The 22,628-nt window shown below is 40.4% G+C and overlaps 1 protein-coding gene across 4 annotated transcripts in view; it reads left to right on the top strand.

The window, feature by feature from the left end:
* The window catches only part of LOC130565118 (cell adhesion molecule DSCAML1), a 130,513-nt gene that overhangs the window by 66,799 nt on the left and 41,086 nt on the right, over positions 1-22,628 (top strand). For all 4 annotated transcript variants that reach the window (XM_057351682.1, XM_057351684.1, XM_057351683.1 and 1 more), the window contains exon 4: positions 20,031-20,177. In XM_057351682.1, the coding sequence (XP_057207665.1) occupies positions 20,031-20,177 (147 nt within the window). The remainder of the gene's footprint in view (positions 1-20,030; positions 20,178-22,628) is intronic.

Raw genomic sequence — 22,628 nt, 5'->3', positions numbered from 1 at the left:
AGAATCGGGCCATGAGACGGTTTAGTGTCGAGTTTTGTCCTAAATGCCCCGCCATAGGATTACAATGTGCCGCCTGGAAAAGCATTTCCCGGCGGCCCCGTGGTACCAACAACTGGGTTGTATCTTCTTTTGTTTGAGCGTCTTGGGCCACTCGATACAACCGGTCTTTTATAATTGCAAATAAGGGTAGGAGCGCGGTTGGTCAGGCTGGAGGGGTTGGCCGTCTACACAGCGAACCTGTTCCCAGGCGAACTTGAGGGATTCGTCCCGGGACTGTTCCAGAGGGAAGTCATCGCGTTCCGAGAGGATTCGCCCCTCGGAACCGCGCGCTTCCCCTGTAACAGCCTCTCCCGCCTGTACAACCGCGCCGACTCCCTGTGTCTTTGGACCCCAAGCGACACCCGCACACAAGTACCCCAATAATTCCGTAAATGCAGGCCAATTGGTTCCCAAGATCAGCGGGTGTCGTAGGTGTGGGTTAACCGCCACCTCCACTCTATGCTTTTCTCCCCGGAATTGAATAAAGACGGGGATTAAAGGGTATCTCACCACATCCCCGTGTATGCACCGTACCCGAACCATGCGGCTGTTATCCAATGCCCCGGGCCGAACCAGGCTTTGATGGATGGAGGTTTGGTTGCAACCGGAATCCACCAGAGCCGGGTATGTACCTCCCCCTATACTCACAGGAATTTGGTACTCTCCGCTCTGACCGGGGGCAGCCTGTGGCGTGTCGGGAACCCGGATCATCGTCCCGACCTCCATCACTGGACACCGATCGACCCAATGGTCCGGGTCCCCGCAGCGCCAACAGGCCGGCCCAGGCGTCTCCGCCATCCGAGTGGCGGGAGTGGAGCACGGGACGGGCGCGGAGAGAAATTGGACCCATTGCCTTCCGGGACTCCGCGGGGTGGAGCACGGTACGCGCTCGGGTAGCTCGCGGCCGGTGGGAACCGTCGCCGCGGCGGCACTCGTGGTGGACCGGGAGCCCGGGACCTGGGTGCAGGGACAGGAGGGAGAGAGAGAGAGAGAGAAGAGGGGGAGAGAGAAGAGGGGGAAAAAACAGCCTCCTTAGAGGAGAGAGAGACAGCCGGAAGGGATTCGCCAACCCCGGGGCACACCACCATCTGGTCTTCCGCCAGCTGGATGGCTGAGTCCAGCGTCGTCGGGCGGTGGCACTGGACCCACTCGGCCGTCTTCTTAGGAAGCCGGGCGATGAACTGCTCCAGCACCACGCGGTCGATGATGTCCTCGACGTCACCGTTCCCAGCCAGCAGCCATTTGCGGCACGAATCCCGGAGCTGGTGGGCCATCACGAAGGGACGGCCGCTTTCGCCCAGCCCCAGCGACCGGAATCGCTGCCGATGTTCCTCCGGGCTGCGGCCGACCCTCTGGAGGATGGCCCTCTTCAGGTCGTCGAAGACCAGGAGGTTCTGGATGGGCAGTGGCCGGGCCGCCAGCTGCGCTTCCCCCGAAGCAGAGGCAGGAGACGCCTCGCCCAATCCTCCGGGGGCCAGCCGCTAGTCTCCGCGTCTTCTCGAAGAGGTCGAGGAACGCCTCTGGGTCATCCTCCGGCCCCATCTTCGATAGCGGCAGGAACGCGGCGGTTGTCGCGGGTGCGGTCGCCTCTGCCCGAACCCCCTGGCCCATCCAGCTCGGAAGCTCTCGCGGTCCTCTCGCTGAGCCTGGAAGATGGTCTGGAATCGGAGCTCTGGTCACTCCGCAGATCCAGCAGGGCCTGGTGTTGTTCGCGGTGAGGACCGCGAGAGATGCGATGATGTCCGCAAACGGCGTGCCCGATGCTGCCTGCATGACGGCGGTGTCCCTCCTACTTCCTTCCCGGGTTTCGGCACCAGTGTAGCGCGTTCGCTGTTAGAAGGAAGGAAGAGGACAAGGTTGGCGAGTCTGACACAGCTTTATTCAAAAACCAAACGAAACAGAGCACCCAAAGTAAACAGTATAAACGTCCCCGGCTTCTCTCTCAGCCTGGCTTGTGTCGCTCGGAAGTCAGCGCAGGTCCTCCTGGCTGACTGGAAGGTTTGGGTCCGTGGCAGCTCGTGTGGAGTCCGTCTCTTCTTCCCCATTGTGCCTTCCTCTGGTGCTTATATCCTCTCTCCGCGCCCTTACTGGAACGAGACACAGGTGTTGGTCGTCTGTAATTACTCCATTCACTTACCGCTCGTCTCCCGGCTCTCTCTCCTGCTGCACACCTCGCTACACCACGCTCCCCTCGCCACACCAACCTTTACCATTATTTACCAAAAATCAATGGGAAATGATATCAAGGAGGTCTATCATATTTGTAGTAAGGTATCTGATTGCATTTCTTCTCAAGGGCAGTTTCTTGGCTAAACATTGACATTAATAGAAGTTCGTAGCCTGCTCCCTGTCATATTAGTTCATGGCCACTCAAATATGGTTGTTCATTTTTTAAGTCAAATATGGGTTAAGGTAATATCAAGAATGCTATTTTAGCTTCCACATCATTGTTTACTGCCTTCAAAATAAACCAGTCAAGTTTTAAAATGAACCACACAATGACTTTGATAAAAAGACTAAACCACAGATAATAACATTATGCTATGTTCTGACAGTGTGATAGAGAGAGATGTGTTACACATCATTGTCATATTTAGGTTTGCTTTAATTTATGCCTATTTACAGCTCTCACCTGCTAAGGCAGAAATGTTGTAATCAGTGCAAAAAGGGAGATTGGCCTCCAGTTCTGAAAGGATTTTTGATTAGAGTTGTTATGCGACGTGGTGTTGCCAGAGAAACGCATCATCAGACGGGCTGTGCGTGCTTGAAAGGGGCTCACAGACACAACAACTATTGCGGTGTTCATCGCAACTCATCTTGATCTTAGAATAGGCCATCCAAATTGTCCTGTAGTTTCAGTTATGGCAGGATAAATTTAAATGGAAGGCAGGAGACTAAAAAACAAGAAATTTGAAGAATTCATTGATGATAAATAACACTTGACACATTGAAAGATTGAACTGTAAGGTTCAATTTTTCCATTTTACACAAAATTCTTAGTATAAGTTCTTACGTGTACATCATGTAAGATTCTAGCTACAGTGTTTTCCATTGGTAGTGTTTTGTTTATGTGAACACACTTAGCTGTTCCCGCTTCTTTGCTTGGCTGCATTTGCTATGCTGAACATGAACTAATGTATGAATGGGGGTAGTCTATGCATTTTGAATGTTATGTTTGCTGCTTCTTGTAGAGCAAGTGATTTTGGTATTTATAGTGTATGTAAAAGTGAGCGAGCGTGTGTGCGTGAGCACGTTTGCATCCCAAGAGAAGGGATGGAGGACACACATTAGCTGTGCCACAGCAGATGTCACCAGGCACATGGTGCATGGCTCATAAATTATAGAGTCACTCCTACCCTCCTTGCCCCCATCACATTTTCTTCAGCTTATCTCTCTTTTTCTTCACTCCCTTATCTTTTCTCCTCAAATCTCTGCTTTTCTATGTTCTTTGTCACCAGGATCTTGTTAATCTGTTTGTTGGTCCTGATTCTGATCTTTTGTAAGATCTTAAACACCTGACACTGGGCTTTATGACAGTCTCAGAATATGTCTTGAACAGTTGCAGTGCAATAGACCTTAGAACTGGATGCTATATTTAATTTAAGACAATGAAAACCAGGCCTTAAAGTGATAGATTTGCAGTCTGTTTATCAGATTGTAATGTTGTTTCGTTCATGTAAAAAAATACTGAAAATACATATTCATCAAGCATTTATAGTAGATGAATAATACAGGAATAAATATTTATTTAAGTTCTTATATTATTGTAATGTGGTGCTGCATCAAGGTTCACAATAGCACTTTGAACAGACTGTATTTCCATACCCCATAGCCTTGTTTTTATTCAAAGAAAGTTTAATATGGCATCTACGCTGAGTAAGGTCTATTGGGCGACATATAAACCTGTATATCCACAGACAGGATGGATCATTTCTGGCTCAAGTGACAGTGGCTGAAAGACTTAACTGAATGTCAGTGTCAAATGCCTTGCACATCAGTTCATATGCTGTGTACATCTTCTGAATCCTCTCGTTTTGTTGTTTTCCTCCACGTGGTCAAACAAGCATCACTGGCCTTAAAGGGACAGTGCATACTAAAGTAATAATTGTCATCATTTACTGACCTTCATGTCATTTGAGACTCATGCCTTTATTTCGTCTTTGGAACACAGATGTCAGGTACACCGTTAGTTACATGCTTCAATTTATTTTCATTATAAAGGATCATCAACATTCTTCATATTGTACCATCTTATGGTCCAGTTAATAAAGAAAGTCATATGGATCTAGAACAACATTTTTGGGTTAGCAAACACCTTAAATGTAAATCACAGAGTTGCAAAAATCTTCATATATAAGTAAACCAGAAACATTTTGAACGAAAACCTAATTTTTAAGATAATTCCCTGTGAGACACAACTGTAAGTACATGAAGACAGGGATCTGTACATTATGATGCAAAGGCAAAGTTATGATGATGTATACTGTAGCAACCACATTTTTGTCATACATTTATTCTCTTCTTCTTTCTTTATCTCTCTTGTTTTTCTCTCTTTCCCCTCCCCTTGTGTTATATGCTGCTTACTGATTAAAGTGACATTGGTTAAATTGGGGCAGAGCATGAAGCACTGATGCAGAAGAGACTGTGATGCAGACAGGACTCTGCCAAAACAACTACTCTCTCTCTCTCTCTCTCTCTCTCTCTCTCTCTCTCTCTCTCTCTCTCTCTCTCTCTCTCTCTCTCTCTCTCTCTCTCTTTCTGTCTCTCTCACGGACACACACAGCACTGCACTTTCTCTCTGTCATGTGCTATCTCTGGGCCCTTGGGCCATAGCTGAGGGGACTCCAAGTGCCACACTGAAACATCTGTCTCTATAGTGCCTCACACATTCCCTCGGACTTTTTCATTTTACTTCTTTTCTGTTTTTCTATTTCACTGTGCTCTTGATGCGATATACTGTATATAAAACATATATTCTGATAAAAAGTTTCTGAACACGTAACATATGCCATATGTTGATGTTGTTTAGTGGTGCTTTGGTGTTTAAAATAAGAGCTTTTTCAAGCCAAGTAGGTTTGTTAGGTTTTAATTGCTTTCAGATAAATATACATACAAGTATATATTTGTACACTTTCTGTTTGTCAAAGTTAGTGGAATATGTCCATATTGTAGTTAATGTGATGAGCTACACCTGTGGTTACTCCTCTAGGATGGTAGTTTACAAATATACCACGGAATATACTGTTTGTGTCCTATGGTGTGATATAGCAAAATTTTTGAAAACAAACTGTTATTAATAAGCTATATTATTTTATTAATATTAATATTTATATAAAAAATAGTATAAGAGAGGATTATCTTCATTGTTAAGGCTTGTCCACACCGGGACAATAATTGCACGCGCTTATCGCCAACGTTTAACACCTCGTAACTAAACAAAGTTGAGTCAACATTTAACTGACATTTAACGCCTCGTGAGTCATAAAGTTAAGCAGCGTCACCTTGCGTATCAGGGTATTTCTGTTTTTCATTAAGCATCATCTAATGTCAGGGAGTGAATTTGCACGTTCACTTGGCTCATCGGCAGTGAAAATTGCTTGGGTATGAATGTCGAAAACGTCTCGAAAAACGCTGGTGATAAGCGCGCGTTTATGGTCCCGGTGTGTACAAGCCTTTATTTTTTCCAAAATTTTTGCTGTCACACTAGAGGGCACATTTACGGTTTATTACCCAGGACTTTGTGCGAACTTAAAGAAAAACTGACATTATACATCCCAAACCTTTACACAGGTTAGATATTGCATAAATTAGTTGAAATAGTTTTATTTGATTTGAGCTTGATTTGTCTGCAGATACCAGTTGGTATCTATGTGGACGAATAGAGCAAAAACAGAAGCATTTTAGTTAGCATTCTAGTTAGTTGTCTATTAATCAACTCATTTTTTAAATAAAACAACACACAGTCTCAAACACAACAACAATGAGGAAAAGCAGTTTTTTGACTGATGTGAGTTCTGGCTCTTTTGTCTCAGTGTAGGAGTCAGCCAGGCCAAACTTTCCTTGGCGAGACTCTGTATTGATTTGTGTGGGAATGGCCAGTGTGTAGTGTGTGTGTGTTAATACATTACTTTCCACACACACACACGCACACAGCCTACAGATGCAAGTAAACTTCAGCAACCAAGCCTACACCAATCACTGTCTCTCTCACACACACACACACACACACACAGGCATACGGTACATATTCATCCAGTTTTTAGTTCAAGAGGGATGGTAAGTTTATCAATAATAGATTTTCAAGACAAGATCTTTAGACGCAAACAACGATTCCTCTTTTGCCTTTGTCTGTTTTGTTCTTTTCTCCCCAGACTGCAGATAATCTGTTCATGTTTGGTGGTGTTAGTTTTCTGTTACGATGCGCATTAGAAATGGATTCATTTCTCCTTAACCCCCATGTCTGTATCAATTATCAATGAGGTTTAATTATTAAACAAGGGACTCATACAAGGTGTGTTTGGATGTTGACAACCTCTTGTCCATGTGCATGTGTTTAAAGCTGCAGTCGGTAACTTTTGCCTTGAAATCGCCATATCAGTTTGAAACATGAATTCGAAAGTTATATTAAAAAACAACTAGTACAATTTACTTAATTTTTGGCAGAATTGTGCAGTTTTTTAAATAAAACTTTACTTAATTTTGTGTCAAGTTTTCGCACAAATTGCAAATTTGTCAAATTAACACAAAAAAATAAGTAAATCCTATTAGTGATTTTTGTTTAGTGATTTGATTTTTGTTAGTGATTGTTTTCAGTGTACTTCGTTGTTATCTTTATGTGGGTTGAAGTCAAATGATGTCAGACTGCAAAATTTTAGATTTAGATTTTAGATGTTATAATTACCGTTCTATATTTTATTTGCTCCATAACTAATTTGTTTGTTTTTCAACTAAAAAGTTAAGCATTACAGCTTTAGAGATTCCGGATACCAATTGATCTCTGATATTTTTCAGACCTATGAATGAGCAACCGCTGAGAAATAACATTCTCAGCCTATACTGTAATTTCTTCCCCATTCTCACTTTTTTTTTTCGTTTCTCCACATTCTCGTTTTTTGCTCTGGTCTTTTGCCATCTACTTCCTCCACCTCTTCCTGTTCCGGCCTCCTTTGTCCTTCCTTCCTCTTCCTCTCTTGATTTCTTCTTTCACATCGCGCCACTTGAATATTTATGGCCATTCTAATTAGGCTGGCGAGTGTGGGAGAGACTTTAACCAGCACTGGCAGAGCGCGAGCGAGAAGGGCAGAGACTGAAGGAAAAGAAAGATAATTTATCCTTCCTGCTGTTTCCTCTCGTATATTTCCATTTTTATGTACTATATATATAGGTGTGTTTACTGGCTTTTTTCAGAGACAAGCAGTGGTTGAGAGTGAACATGGGCATCACAATTTCTCGCTGTAGGAAACAGAAAGGGAATGAGGGAGGGAGGGAAAAGAGGCAGCTGGCATTTGACGGTGAAGCATGCCTTTTTAATGAGCATATTAGTCCTCCACAAACCCACTCTCCTCCAACCACTGCACGGAGAGACAGAGAGAGAGAGAGAGAGAGAGAGAGAGAGAGAGAGAGAGAGAGAGAGAGAGAGAGAGAGAGAGAGAGGAAAATAGAGAATGGATGAAGGGTGTGGTGGAAAATGAAGAATGAATGTAAAGGGTCAAGAGGTGGAAGATTGTGGGAGATGAGTGGGGTTGAGACATGGGAACAGGAAGATCCAACATCATCCATGAAAAAAAAAACTATAGAAATCATTTTAATATCTTAACAGGTTGAAGGAACATGAACAAACAGAAAAATTCGTTTAACATCCACTTTTCGTTGAGAAGGTTAAAAGCCCTTGATCTGGCGATAATATCTATTGACTTTTAAGGTAGTCTGCTAGCCAGTAAGTTTTCATATCGTTTTTATTGTATTTTGATATCTGTCAGTGATGAGGAAAAAATGGAGAAAAAAAAACACTTATGTGATGGACATCAGTCATGCTCATATTTGGTAGCTTATTGAAGGTTTCTTGAGTAAAACTGCACTAAATTCAATAAAGCACATACAAAAGACATTATTTTATAACAAAACATAATTTTTTGTTCTAAGCTCTTAAAAATATAATGTTCCACTGGAACCCTACACACTTACATCCTCAAATCTTTCGAGGGGGTGGAGACCAGAAATAGCCGTGACAAACATCGTCCCTGTCCCATGTCAGCATCTCCGCGCTGTTTGCATTGTCATCGAGAGAGCTTGTTAGGCGTCTTTTGTCAAAATATGTTTCTATTATAACCAGTACACCTCAGCCAGCCCATTCTGTCTGCTTTGAATGTGAATACACCAGAAATGAAGTAAACGTATTATTCATTCATAAGAGTTCGGAGAGAGAGGAGCCAATGGAGAAGTGAGTGGCTATTGTCGGAGGGTGTAGATGTGCTATTGTCAGCCGCTGAGTAATTCTTTGCGGCCAACAGAAGGAGAAGAATAGAATTGATGGTGGTTGAGAGAATCGGAGGGTGGTATTGATTCCACCAGAGCTCTGTTCATTTCATTCATGCCCCAGTCAGATAGTTCTTTTAATACAGTATTCAGCGAGGCCTTAAGATTTAGCAGGATGGGTTGTTTTATTACTGTTCAATCTTAATTACTTCCTACACACACACGTCAATAGTGTGAATGTCAATCAATTGTGTGTTGTGGCTGCAGTGCGCTGCCATGTGAAAATTGTGGGGTTTTGTGCATCCGTGTGTGGGAGATTGAGGTATGGTTGTCTGTATGTTTGTAGATGCTTGTGAGAAAGAAAAACATGGCTGAATAGAGACTTTCGTGTCCAGATAAAAAAAGAAAATGGTGATAAATAGTTTTGATTGGTTGATTTGTGGTTAGATATGGTGATCGGAAAGACTTTAGATGAATTTTAAGGCAGGAGATGAATATATAGTACAGCGCAAATGAATCCTGTGAAAAAAACTTCCGACAGCTGGAGCGCCAGTAAAATATATTTTAAAAGTTTCATGTAAAATGACATGTTTTTCTTGAAAATTTGCGGTCTTTCCTGTAATATGATGTTTTTTTGCCGTATTTCAAAAATAAAAAAACCTTTATTAAAAAGGATTAAAAAAGGATTATCCGGCAGCTGGGGCGCCAGTAAAATATCGTTCACTTACAATTACAATCTTTTTTCTTTAATTTGACTTTTTTTACCGTATTTCAAAAATAAAAAGAAACTGTAAAGAAACATACATTGCTGGGATGCCAGTAAAATATTTTTTATGTAAAATTAAAATGTTCTTGGAAATGTGCAGTTTTTCTGTAATTTTACGTATTTAAACCATATTTCAAAAATCCGTGAAAATTCTGTAAAATGCTTTTTAATACATTATACATAAAAAACTGTTAAAAATAAACAATACAATTTGGTAAAATTCCATTTTTATACATTATACATGAAGAAATCTGTAAAAAAAAGTAAGATTCTGTAAAATTACAGTGTAGACATACAGTCAGATAAATGATTGGTTGATCCATCCATCATATACCTCTATCTAATCCATCCCTCCGCCTGAACATCTATCCATCTATCTTTCATGTTGAAACTCCCGTCCCATCTTTTAATTCCTCTCTTACTCTTTAATCCCGCTTTTATTTCCCACCTTCTTCTTCCTACAGTATATGGCTAAGTAGGATGAGTGCATGTGTCACTGTTGCCGGGCTGGGTTGGGTTTTGTGACCATGCACCATATGCCACATTATTATTTAATTGCTCTCTGCATATCCACGGTGACCCTTTGGGCATCTCCACGCCCTGGTGTAACATGATGTGGCATGGTGAAGTTAGGCATGACCGCATGTGGTGGCATGCTTGCGTGCTGTTGTTTCTACACACAAAAAAATATTTTTGGTACTATTTAACTACTATATATTTGGTACTGTCCTCAGAAAGGCACATGTCCACTTATACACAGTCATTCACATTTGCCCTACCTCTGCCCTTTCCTCTTATTAAAGTCAAAGTGGCTTTATGGTCCATGAATCAGGCTGAAGACAGATTTGTTGGTTATGAGGCTATTTGTATGTCACTAAAATGCAATTAGTTGAGGTTACCATACCCTCAGCCTGCCATACACATGGAGACACAATTATGTACACATTTTGTGCATGTACAGTATGTGTGGGTGAGTGAGTGTATTATAATATATGCATGAAAATATCAAAATGCAGTAAATTACGTTTAACGGATTGATTCTGTTCTGACCTTGGCTATGTAATGATGGTGGTGTCTTAATCCTACACACATACTCACACATGTGTTGTGGCCAAAGGAACACATGTTTATAGCTGAGCTCAACAGTGTTTTATGTTTGCCCTCTCTGTTCTGTCATTAGGGCGGACCAGCACGAAGTATAGCGCACACTTGTATGAATACTAACACGTATAAGTGTAACACAGGGGACAGCTGGCTTATTACTTGACATTTTGACCTTTCTGATCCTTAGAAAATAAATGTAAAAGTCTCGCACTATATTTGATCTAATCCAGTATTCTTTTTTATTTAAGGCAATACATGTTTGTTCACATGTATATACATTTAAAGTTGAGGAAGGCCAAAATGAAAAGAATCAGGTTTTACAGAAAAAAAATAGTTCAATATTTCATATTAATTCAAACTGTGAATTGTACAAAAAGATTTTTTTGAAGATTTTTCAACGCGCAGATTTTTTACAAAGCTCATCGCTCTGAAAAGCGAGGTGTGCTATATGATTGGCCAGTTAACCAGTGCATAGTGATTGGTCAAATACTGCAAGCGTGTGACGGAAATGTAACGCCTCTTATCATATATCAGGTTCCAAAGCTGACAGGTACGCCCATCTTGCGTTTACATTTGGGCGGTCTTAGTCAAATCATACCATGAACTGACATAGATTTGTGGGGGTGTGGTTACACGAGGCGTTTCAGGCAGGTCTGGGTGAGCATTCGCTTTTAGATAGAATGCATCTTTTGTTCTGACACTTTCATTTTTGCAATTTTGCGTGTCTAATACATGCATGGGCAACTTATAACACACCAAAGACACAGAAAAACACATATTCGCGCCATATGACCCCTTTAAAATGAAGCGCATTTGGCGCTAAATAAAGATGTTAGAAGATATAGCGGCAAAATATAATCAACATTAATGTCCCTGAGTGCGCGTGATGTGTACATCTCAGTTATGCAGACGCGCTGCTCAATTTAAACTACAGAAATAGTTTGATGTTTTAATGATTCATTATGTCTCGCGGTGCAGATGTCTCGCGAAGGCAAGCTGGGTGAAAACCTGTCATCCGGGTCGTGACTGGACTGAACTGTTGCTGCTTGTCAGCGACAGGGGGTGCATCTTTTCTGTACTTAGACTCTGAGCAGGAGAGCGAATGTTGCCATTTTCCCCACCCTGAGAGCGTTTAAAAGTGCAAATGTTTTTATCTGCTTTCTTTTCAGGTGGTTGACGCGACATATTTTCCGACACGCTCTCTGTCCACTGGTGGGAGTGTGCTTACCAGTGTTGCCAACTTTTGCAAGACAAATAAGCAACTGCAGCTCCAAAAACAAGCCCAAAACAAGCCCAACATTATTCATGATCATCAATGTAATTTATTATCAATTATTTATTATTAATGAACGAGCCTGGGTCATTTTAAATTGACACTACCCTGTTTGAAAAACTCAAACATAAATTATTTTACAAAAATTAATTGCAAATCTCTGATGTGAGCAGTATAGGGAGAGATGGAAAGGAGAAGATATAATGACCACTTAACATAGCTGTTAAGTAACAACACAGCCACACATTTATAATAAAGTAAAACTGAACTATATGCATTTGATGTATAATTTTTTAAATTATATTCTGCAATGATCAATACATTTATTTAATACAATAAAATGTTTGATGTTTACCTTATAGCCTAATAAATAGGGTCATCCCTCCCTACCCCTTTGCTGCACCGTAATCAGATCTGAACGTTTCGTTCATTTTCTCATTTCATTCTAATCGTGACAGATGTAATACATTTAGTTTAGTTGGTACAGGAAAGGAGGCGGTGTGTTTGAGGACAAATTATGCTATTCACACGTGCTTAGGCTTGAATAACGCTGTGTAGCCAAACGCGCAGATCTACACTTTTAACATTTTTAATGATGTAGCCCGGTTATAAAATGATCTTTATCTTTAAGTGAATAGTTCATCTGTTTAGTATATTTACCTCCGATTACCCAAAGCGCGCCGATGATTACGTGAAGAAACCACTGTAACATTCTTGACAAACAAAGTTGCTTGTCAGGTTCAGAACAAGCAACCATATTTTTTAAAATAAGCCCGCAACCCGCAACAAGTGATTTTTTAACGTGACTGGACAGAAAAAGAAGCCCAAGGTCACGTATTATAAGCGGACTTGGCAACTATGGTGCTTACCTGTGTAGGTGCGCGCACGTGTCTGTGTGTGTGAGTGTGTGTGTGTGTGTGTGCGTGCGTGCGTGCGTGCGTGCGTGCGTGCGTGTGTGTGTGCGTGTGCGTGTGCGTGTGCGTGTGTGTGTGTGTGCGTGTATTGGGGCAGAACTTGATATGGCGAGCAGAGGAGTAAAAGCGCGACCATGTAGAGACAGAAATGACATGCTGCTGTGTAAACAAGATAAACACCATAATGCTATTTAGTTTGTTTAATAAAAGAACAAGGTATAGACATGTTTTTAGGAAAGGTAACATTAAATGACTTCTCTTGTGAACTGGTGCTATATAGATAATCAAATTAACTTGACCTTCAAGGGGGCCGGGGTGGGGCGCCTCACTAATGTAATGGTAGGGGAAACACTGTTCAATACAAATTCATCCGAATTAGCCACCTTGTAAAGTAGTTAAGAATTCCCAATGGTCAATGGTGCGAAAACAGACATGATGTTGCCCAAATTCATACAAATTAGCCTCCAATTCGCTAAAATCTAATACATGAACAAATGTCAATGAGATTGTGTTGATCTGTCTATGTTTGTCCACATCTCTTAAACCCACCACGCATGGACAGGGTATGTGGGACAACTTATATTGCTTGAGTGGACTTAAAGGCGGACAGTGATCACCCACACGGATGTGATTGAGGTTCTCAATAACATTGAGCTGGAACATTTCAGTTTGAAGGCGAGGAGAACAGCGTGAACCTAGAGAATGCAGGTTGAAGTTGGACGAGAGTGGGTGGTAAAGAGAAAGTGACAGCAGATGAGTGGAAAGGTGAGGCAGGAAAGGCTCATGAGATGTGTGGTAAATGGGTAGAAGAAAGTGCTTCTTCTCCAACTCTGGCTGAAAGCGAAAAGTATTTATTATGTACTGAAGCAAGAAGGTACGAGAGGCCATGCTATATTGAGTGCGGTGTTCAACCACTTTAGCTGTGATTGTAATTGCAATATAGCACGCCATTAAGTGCCTTATTGATACATGCATAAAAATAAAAGCTAAAAAAAATGATTGACGCATTATTTTATTGCACAAATTCATTAATACCCGTTACTAAATCTTAACTTAAGATAGTGACGTAAAGGGATAGTTCACCCAAACATGAAAATTCTGCCATAATTTATTCACCCTCTTGTCATTTTCAAACCTGTGTGAACACAAAAAAAGCCATTTTAAAGAATGCTGGTAACCAAACAACGGTGGGTACCCATTGACTTGCATTGGTTTTATGTCCATGCGATTCTTTTTTGTGTTCTGCAGAATAAATAAAGTAATACAGGTTTGAAATGAGGGTGAGTAAATGATGACAGAAAATGTTCATTTTTGGGGGGGGAACTGTCCCTTTAAAAGTGTTCCTTGTTATGCTAAGGTCAAGGATATGTTATTGGGTAGAAATTGTGAGTGGGTTTCAAATATTGTTGTGGACAATGGTGCGGTCATGAAGTAAAAAGTTTTGATCCGCTGCTCTGTTGGACCTAAAAAAAGTGAAATGTTTTGCATCATGGCTTTTATTGATATTTTTAAACTAAGCTTAGCGTTCAAAAAATCGCCTTCTAGTCCTGCATAAGGGCCTCTATGTTGTTTGTCTCTGGATGTGCCATATTGCGGCAAGGAAGACTCAAAATTGTTTAAAAAATCTACAGTGCAGTGTGGGTTTTTGTGTGTCTGCTTGTATAAAAATGTAGACTTGACAATAGAGCCCTTTTTCACTCATCGCCAACTGTCTTCCCTCACTTGGTGACATTGTTTTTATCTTTGATCCCTCGTTCCTCGCTCTCTCTTGATTTTTGTCAGCTCTTCTTCGTTAACCCTATTCTGCTTCGAAATAGCATCGAGGGCCCCGTCTGCAGCCAATCAGAGCCCTGGCTGGCCTGCCTCTCTGCGTGCCAGGCTCTCCATGCGTGCCCTGGTAGCCCGTTTGCGACTTAACGAACAAACGAGCGTTAGCATCCCCTCCATTTACGCCCCTCCTCGCTAGTTTACCCATAATCCCTCCCTCCATCCCTCGCACAGTTTTCGCACATGCCACCGCAGCGCCCCCTAACCCACGTCACGTGAGCGCGGAGGCCCTAGCAACAGCGAGCGAGAGAGAAAACTGGAGCGAGACTGGAGAGGAAGAGAGGGAAAGAGGAGGAGGGAGAGACGCAGAGCATTAATAAGTAATGGGCCGAACAGTTTGAAACCCGGTCCTCGTTAGCATTGCTGCGGCGCCGTCATTTGCATGGGAGCTCCAAGAACAAATTCAACAACAGCCTCAACCCACACCCCTCTCATTTCGAATCCCGTGTCCTTCTGTCTTCACGTCTCTATCAATCTCTCGTTACGTGTCCTTCTTCCAGCTGTCTCTCTCTTTTATTTTGGCGTTGTTATTCGTTATATTCTGGTATTACTTTTCTCTCATCTTTTTTTATATTTTGGTGTGCTCCTGTCATGCGTCAGTTCCTTGGCATCGCTGGCATTCTCGTGTTACGATTTGGTGGTGTTGTGCTGTTTTCCGCACTATTGTTTGGTTTGCTGTTCATTTTCTCTTAAATGTGTCATTGAATTTGATTTGTCGACTGGCATACCACAAAGTCAATCACATTTTCAGTTGATCGACTATTGTAGCTCGGATTCCGAGGTCATGACACAAACTAGTGTTATGTATATCTTAAATGCTTTACTTCAGATGAAAACTGCTAAATGCAGTAAGTAATATTACTGTATAATAAAAGTATAATGTAAAAAAATACATTTCCACTGATTAGCATGGATTGATAAAGAGACTTCAATGACAATGCATTATTGTGGTAGATGAGTTGAGGCCTTTAACAGAAATAAAAAAAGGACTGTATAATGTATAATTTATGAGTCGTTGAATTAACTATGGCTTCCACTCCACAACAATCCATTTTGCAGTTGTGTTTGTCAGTCTTGTATGACATTATATGATTTTTAAGACATTTCTCGCTGAATTAAAAGACACTTTTGTGAGCAAAAAATAAAGGGGTTTGCTGGTCCTATTGCATTTACGTTTCTTGCTTCTTCTCACGACTGCATGTAAACATAAAAGTAATCCAACTTTTAAAACAAAATCTCTAAAATCATGTTTTTGTTCTATTTGCACTACTACTATACTGTATTACTGTATTTTGCACATTACAATGATACACACTTTTTTGTTATATTAATAACACTATTCTCATTTTTGTGTTTTTCTTTTAAAAAAAGAGCCAACTTCCGTTTTTTTTATACACCATATTTTTCCCAGCTGCCCTCTCTCAGTCTGAGTGAGAGAGGTTTTGCCTGGCCTCCTGACATCCCATAACAAAACGCAGTTTGTGTGTTTGTGTTCCTCTGGCCTTTGGGAGTCAACGTAGAGTGAGATGTAACTGGAAGGTTGCCATGCCCCACACATAAATCCAATTCCACAGTTTTTTCTTCTCTTGGTCTGACATGATGCCCCAGGCTGCCCACGCTACACACTCCAGCACTACCCCAGAAATGTGTGCCTGATTTGTGTGCTACACCCCAGCCCTTGTTTTAGTAAGACCTTACATGCCCCTCTCTAATCCTCCATACAAACACACACACCTCAAGGCGAAGAGAGACTAGACAAGAATTGATCTACGCTCGCAAACAGAAGTGATTGTAAAGAGACATGGGACCAATATATGGACTGCTCCTCTGACTCTCTTTAAATCCATCACTTTCAATTCTGTCCACTCAACGGGTCACTTTTTCTGTACAGTTGAATGTCTCGTGTACATTCTTTTACAAACGCACATTCATTCAAGCAGGAAATAACAGGTAATGCATGTAAAGTAGAAGGTAGCGGATGTTAAAACTGGGGATTTTGCGCATGCTCCATTCTCAGCTGTGGTGCTCATGCGGACGGTGTGAGTTTGAATCTGGTTTGCAACGTTTTCTCATATACTGTAATTTCTTATTTTCAGTTATTTGATTGTCAATGACAAGCATTTAACAGAGAACTTCTGCCAAAATTTGAATGTAATAAAAAAAAAAAATGTCGAAATTTAAGGTGTTGTTTATGTAAAAAGTGGTTCTAGAATTTAACTTACCCTCATGTTGTTAAAACCCTTATGAATTTTTTATAGTATTGGCTGTCCAACGATTAGTCGCGTTTAATCGCATCCAGAATAAAAGTTTGTGTTTACATCATATATGTCTGTGTACTGTGCATATTAATTTTGTATTTATAAACACACACATACATGCATATTTAATAAAAATACATTATATATAATTTAAATTATTGGTATATATGAATAAATACATCTAAATATGTCCTTAATATGTATACATGTAGGTGTGTTTTCGTGTTTATGAATACAAAATTAATATGCACAGTACACAGACATACTGTATATTATGTAAACACAAACTTTTATTCTGGGTGTGATTAATTGAGATTAATCGTTGACATCCCTACAATATTTATTTCATCATTTTAGCCTACATATGTGACCTTGGACAACAAAACCAGTCTTATGGGTCAATTTTTCGAAATTGAGATTTTTACATAATCTGAAAGATCAATAAATAAGATTAATCTTAAAATAAGAGTTGTTAGAATAGGACAATACCTGGCTGAGATACAACCGTTTAAAACTCAGGAATCTGAGAGCACAAAAAAATCAAAATATTGAGAAAATTGCCTTGGAAGTTGTTAATCAGGGGCACTGTGGCAGACCATCCACTCACAAAAATAAAGTTATTATATATTTAAGGTAGGAAATTTACAAAATATTTTCATGGAACATGATCTTTACTTAATATCCTAATGATTTTTGGCATAAAAGAAAAATCGATAATTTTGACCCACACAATGTATTTTTGTCTTTTACTAAAAATGTTCCCGTGCTACTTAAGACTGGTTTTGTGATCCAGGGTCACATATTAAGAATTGTTATCTCTAGAATCAGTTTTAATTTAAGCTGGAAAAAACCTACTCACTGATTACTATTACTAACCAGCAAGTCTCTCTTTCTCGGGTCTCTCGCTCTGGGTGAAATGTTGTGACAGCGTTGCGCTGATGTTGTAGGGGGTTAAAGTCACCAAGTGCATATTATCCTGTAAGGCTTAATACGCAGGTTGGCGCGCGAGGGCCGACTCTTAAATTACAGTTTGCCAGGCCTAGCACTCAGCGTGACAACAATACCCCTCCACACAGACACACGCACACATTCAGAGTCACAATTACACACACACGTGCACATAGGTGTGCTTAGCTGTTGTATGAATATCAATTCGGCAGTATATTTTAGTGACAAAAAGTCACACAAACACATGCACACACTGTCTACATGTACTTTTGTGTTATAACGTGGCCATGACAATCACACTGAACTGAAATGATCTTTGTTTTCAGCCATTGTCTTTGTTTGTCTGTTACCGCTGCTCTGTATATGTGTGTGTGTGTGTGTGTGTGTGTGTGTGTGTGTGTGTGTGTGTGTGTGTGTGTGTGTGTGTGTGTGTGTGTCAGTGAATGAGCTGCTTGTTATAGTGATGGAGTGTGTGTGTGGGCCAGCGAGTCAAGCCTGTCCTCTCCGCTTTCATAAATCTGCTTTGGATGAAGCTCTCGAGCTATAAAACGCATCGATCGCCATCCTTTACACACACGTACGCGCACACTCACATCGCTCTTCCCACAGTGTAATCCTGCCTTCTATAGGAATGATGCTGTGTCTTGTTGAGTGACTTTTGAATGCACACGTGTGCCCTACTGTAGAGGCGTAAGCAAAGATGGATTTCACACACACACATGGACACAGGCCTGTATTAGCTGTATAAGTGAGGACCTCTAATAGTTCAATGGTTTTAATAGTCACCTATACCGCTAAACCTAACCCTCACCGAAATATGTTGACATTAAATGTCAAATAAAACATTATGAGACAGTATAGTCAGGGGACTATGTTGTATAATAGTTGAATGTAGTACTTAGAGTGTGAACCTTTTTTCTAAATGCCTTTCTAAGCAAAAAAACCTCCAAATAAATATATAAATGAATATAACGTGTGGATATGTTTACTCCAGATGTTGAGCTATAACTTGGGGTTTGTTTGCATGTGTGCATTTGTGCCATTTTATGCATTTGTGTGTTTTTGAATTTCCAGTTCAGTTTGTTTCTTCGTAACAGAACGGTTGGCCCAATCCACACTGCCCGGATAAACTAGGACACACACACACACAGACACAGAAAAAAACTGACTGTTCTCACACACTGACATACTTTGGTGCTGTTATTGTGGCCAGTGATGTGCAGTTCAACAAAACACACATCACCTTTTCTGTTCTGCCTTCTTTTCTGTTTCTTTAAAGCATAGGACTGTTTGAGAATTAAATAACTTTATATCAAAACATTCACACAAAATCCATGAATTCAAAGTCATCTTTGAGGACATTTTATTCTCTTAAATGTTGCTCTCTCATAGCTCAGGAGACATTTCGGTATCAATATTTTCTCAGATGTTTAGGTTTATTCGGAACAAATCTTGACAAATGATAAAATTATAAAACTGTGGAAATTACTGTGGACACCATCGCTCAGATACTTTCGTTGTTCCATAATGTTCCATAATGAGTTCCTAATGAGATACTGACTTTTGATTGCAGGTTTGGTAAATCTGAGCTGTGACGTTGTTGAAATTATTGGCGTTCTGAAGCTCTATGTGAGACACTTGGGAAGTTATGAAAGTGTTTTCCTTAAATCAAAAATATGAGAAGCTGGAGACTTTGGCGAAAGCCTCCATTTAATCTCATTGCAATTTAGTAGAAATAGTCTCATTTGTGATGTATTTGTTTTTTGTTTTACTGTATAGGTGTACACTTTCACTGTTTACAATGAGACACACACCCATCACAAAAATCGGACTTTTTCTAGTGCGCTTTTCTGTCAGAAACATTTACATTCAAAATATACTAGATTAAATGGGAATGATTGTAATGGCTAGGGAAAACACACACACTCCTAAATGAGTGCTCGTGTAAAATACAGCCTTCATGGACATATAGCTAAATCAGAGTCGAGTCAGACCTCTGTGATGTGAAATGAACATGGCAGTAATATACTGTTACAATAACATACGCATCAAATATTAACACACTCTCCCTGTCTCTCACACACATACACTTTGTCGTGGACAGGTTTTTATACCTGTTAGAACTACTGAACTACTGGATGAAACAGCCCCCCCCCCAAAAAAACCCTGCTCCACAAACATTTGCCCAGACCTCATGGCATTAGTTGGGCCAATGTTATGTCCAACCCATTCAAATGAACACTTTGAAATGACTGCAATGATTTACTGTTACTATTTTCACAGATTTTTGTCTTTGCTAACTGGGCTTTAAAGGGGTCAAAGTGCTTGCATGCTATTACCCAAAATACCCATTACCCAAAATGTCTTCTGTGGGCCAATGAAATCAATGTACATATATTTACATCATTTCATCTTGTCTTTTTCAGGTAACAGGTTCTTCCTGACGTCATTTGGTGCCCTCTACATATCTGACGTTCAGAAAGAGGACGCTCTCTCCACCTACCGCTGCATTACCAAGCACAAATACAGCGGAGAAACCAGGCAGAGCAACGGGGCTCGTCTGTCTGTCCTAGGTTAGTGTAAATGTTTATGTGTATTAGTTCTGTAACTATTTTTTAGTATTTGATTTGCTAATTTATTATGATATATATTATGATATTTATTATGATACAAATTCATATTATTATGATTTGACAATGAAGTTGTGTATTGTTGTTGTTGTTGTAGTAATAATAATCATTGTTGTTGTTATTATTTTTATTAGTAGTAGTAGTAATATCTATTATTATGGAGAGTTATAGATCAGTATTTAACTTATAGTATTACAGGATTATTTATTTTACTCTTAGAAAAACACATATGTTTGTGTTATTGTACCTTTAAAAGGAACCTTGGGTATAGAAAGATGTATGGCTTAATATATATTAACAATGGCATTGACTTTTTTAAATGTGAAATAAAAAAAACAGTGTAACTGTCACAGTGTTCATAAACTTTGAAAAAATATTTTTACTCGGAGGCCACCATTTTTTTGCGTCAAAATCCGTGACGTCAAATGGTCACAACCTAAACCCGTTCTCTTAACGCTAGAGCGAAGCACACACGTTTTCCATATATAACAGTAAAATACGAGACGTCAAACATAAGATCAGATATATAAATAAACAGGGACAGTAGGTGGCGGTGTGTCCTCTTGACACAAGCCGACCTTGCCTGCCATAAAAGAAGAATGCGTTCAGTAAACGTCTGTTCAAGGTAAACATGCATAGCTTTAAACTATCAATACTACCTAAAACTATCTATCTTACTAAAGATCAGGTATCATGCTATGTCATGCATTCTGACTTCTTTACACGGTTAAACGTGCTGGTTTCTCATGCTTAACATGGTCAACTTGTTAAAAAACGAGTTGGACTTATGACATAGTATTTCTGTAATTGATACCCCCAGCACTCCAACTTGTTTCGGAAAGATTTTTTTATAATTCTGGATCCCTGTCAAAGGGATCCTATTCCTTTAATTGGCCACTCTTCCAGAAAAGCACAGCAAGGCCCGCCCACGAGCCAACCGCCGAGCGAGACCCGTTTACCATCAAGATTATCTGCGCTGCGTCAAGATGGTTTGCGCTGCAGCTCGTTACTCTTGCGACAGGGAAGTTTATGTGTGTCTGTTTGTTCACGGCATTTCAGTGATAGATGTTATATAAACGGCGGTTATTAAGCTGGATTTGGAGATTGTTTGAAACTGATAGATGGCGCTGGATCCCAGTGCTAAAAGATGCCGGACATGAACTGCACGCGGTAAGTCAAACTAAGTCATACGTTTGTGTTTTGTTGGCAATCGGCGTGTACGTGCATAATGTACAAAACACGAAGGGATGATGTGATGATGTGTTGCTTGCTCGTGCTGTAGTTCCATCCCACTCTCCCCACTAGTCCCACCTCTAGCAGCTCGTGTTTTTCCGGAAATAATCGTACAGCTGTATCTCTAAATACTCTTCGAAGATACGACGTATGCAGTAGCCTACTACTGTATAGGCCAGGGGTCTTCAACTACTTTTCTTTGAGGGCCAGACTCCAAAAGTATAAATAGGATGCGGGCCAGTTTTTGTTACCATATCCTTATTTCTTCTGTTATTTTGTATTTCTGTTATTTATTTTGTTTTGTTCCTTTTATACTCTTTTTGTTGCTGTTACTTATAGGCCATATATTAAAACATGCACACAAATATTGCATCCAGTATTTGTGCCTTTTCATGATATTAAATTAAAAGGGATATTGTCTTTTTAACTGTGTTTTATATTCCTTAATGCGTTACTTTACCAAAACATTGCTACTAATTTACTCACCCACAGTTCTCCAGTACAATAATGTGGGTGGCATTGTTTTTTCCAAAATATATTTCTGAAGATATTTGGTTGAATTAATTAAAGTTAAATCAATAAGTAAAAAACGCAAATACATTCAACACAAAAGTAATCCCTGGCCCTTGTGACGTTAAATTCGCGTCTTATAAAGCGAGTCAATTGATCTGTGCAAGAAACTGAACGCTATTATCACATCTTTGGGTGTATACCGATCACATTCATGTGCCCCACGCACTTATAGGGCAGAGCCTTTGTATAGTGCGAGTTCTGGGGGAGATGAACAGCTGTTTTTCGTAAATATAGCCGTTATTCATAATGAATGCAGTAATAAAAACAACACCGTTTTCCCCTTATCTGAGACAACCGTTCACGTGGTGTACCCTTCCTACAGTTAGCCTACTTTCAAGGGCACAAAACGCGTTTTAGAACGCGACCTATCGCGTGCGCAAACCGATTGCCTGTGGCTGTGCAATGCATTGCTGATTATAACGTTGTAAATAACATTAAGTTTCTCGGACTGACCGATCAAGTCGCTTTATAAGACGTAAATCATTATGAGCCGCGGGAATTACTTTCGTTTTGAATGTAGCAGCGTTTTGGGCTTTTAAAGATGTGGCATCTCAGGAGGACGTGCATTTAAAGCACACCGTTCTTAAA

This window comes from Triplophysa rosa, linkage group LG14 (assembly GCF_024868665.1).
Source record: "Triplophysa rosa linkage group LG14, Trosa_1v2, whole genome shotgun sequence".
Lineage (NCBI taxonomy): Eukaryota > Metazoa > Chordata > Actinopteri > Cypriniformes > Nemacheilidae > Triplophysa > Triplophysa rosa.
Note: the sequence above shows the minus strand (reverse complement) of the source record. Positions and strands in the feature narration are given on the sequence as shown.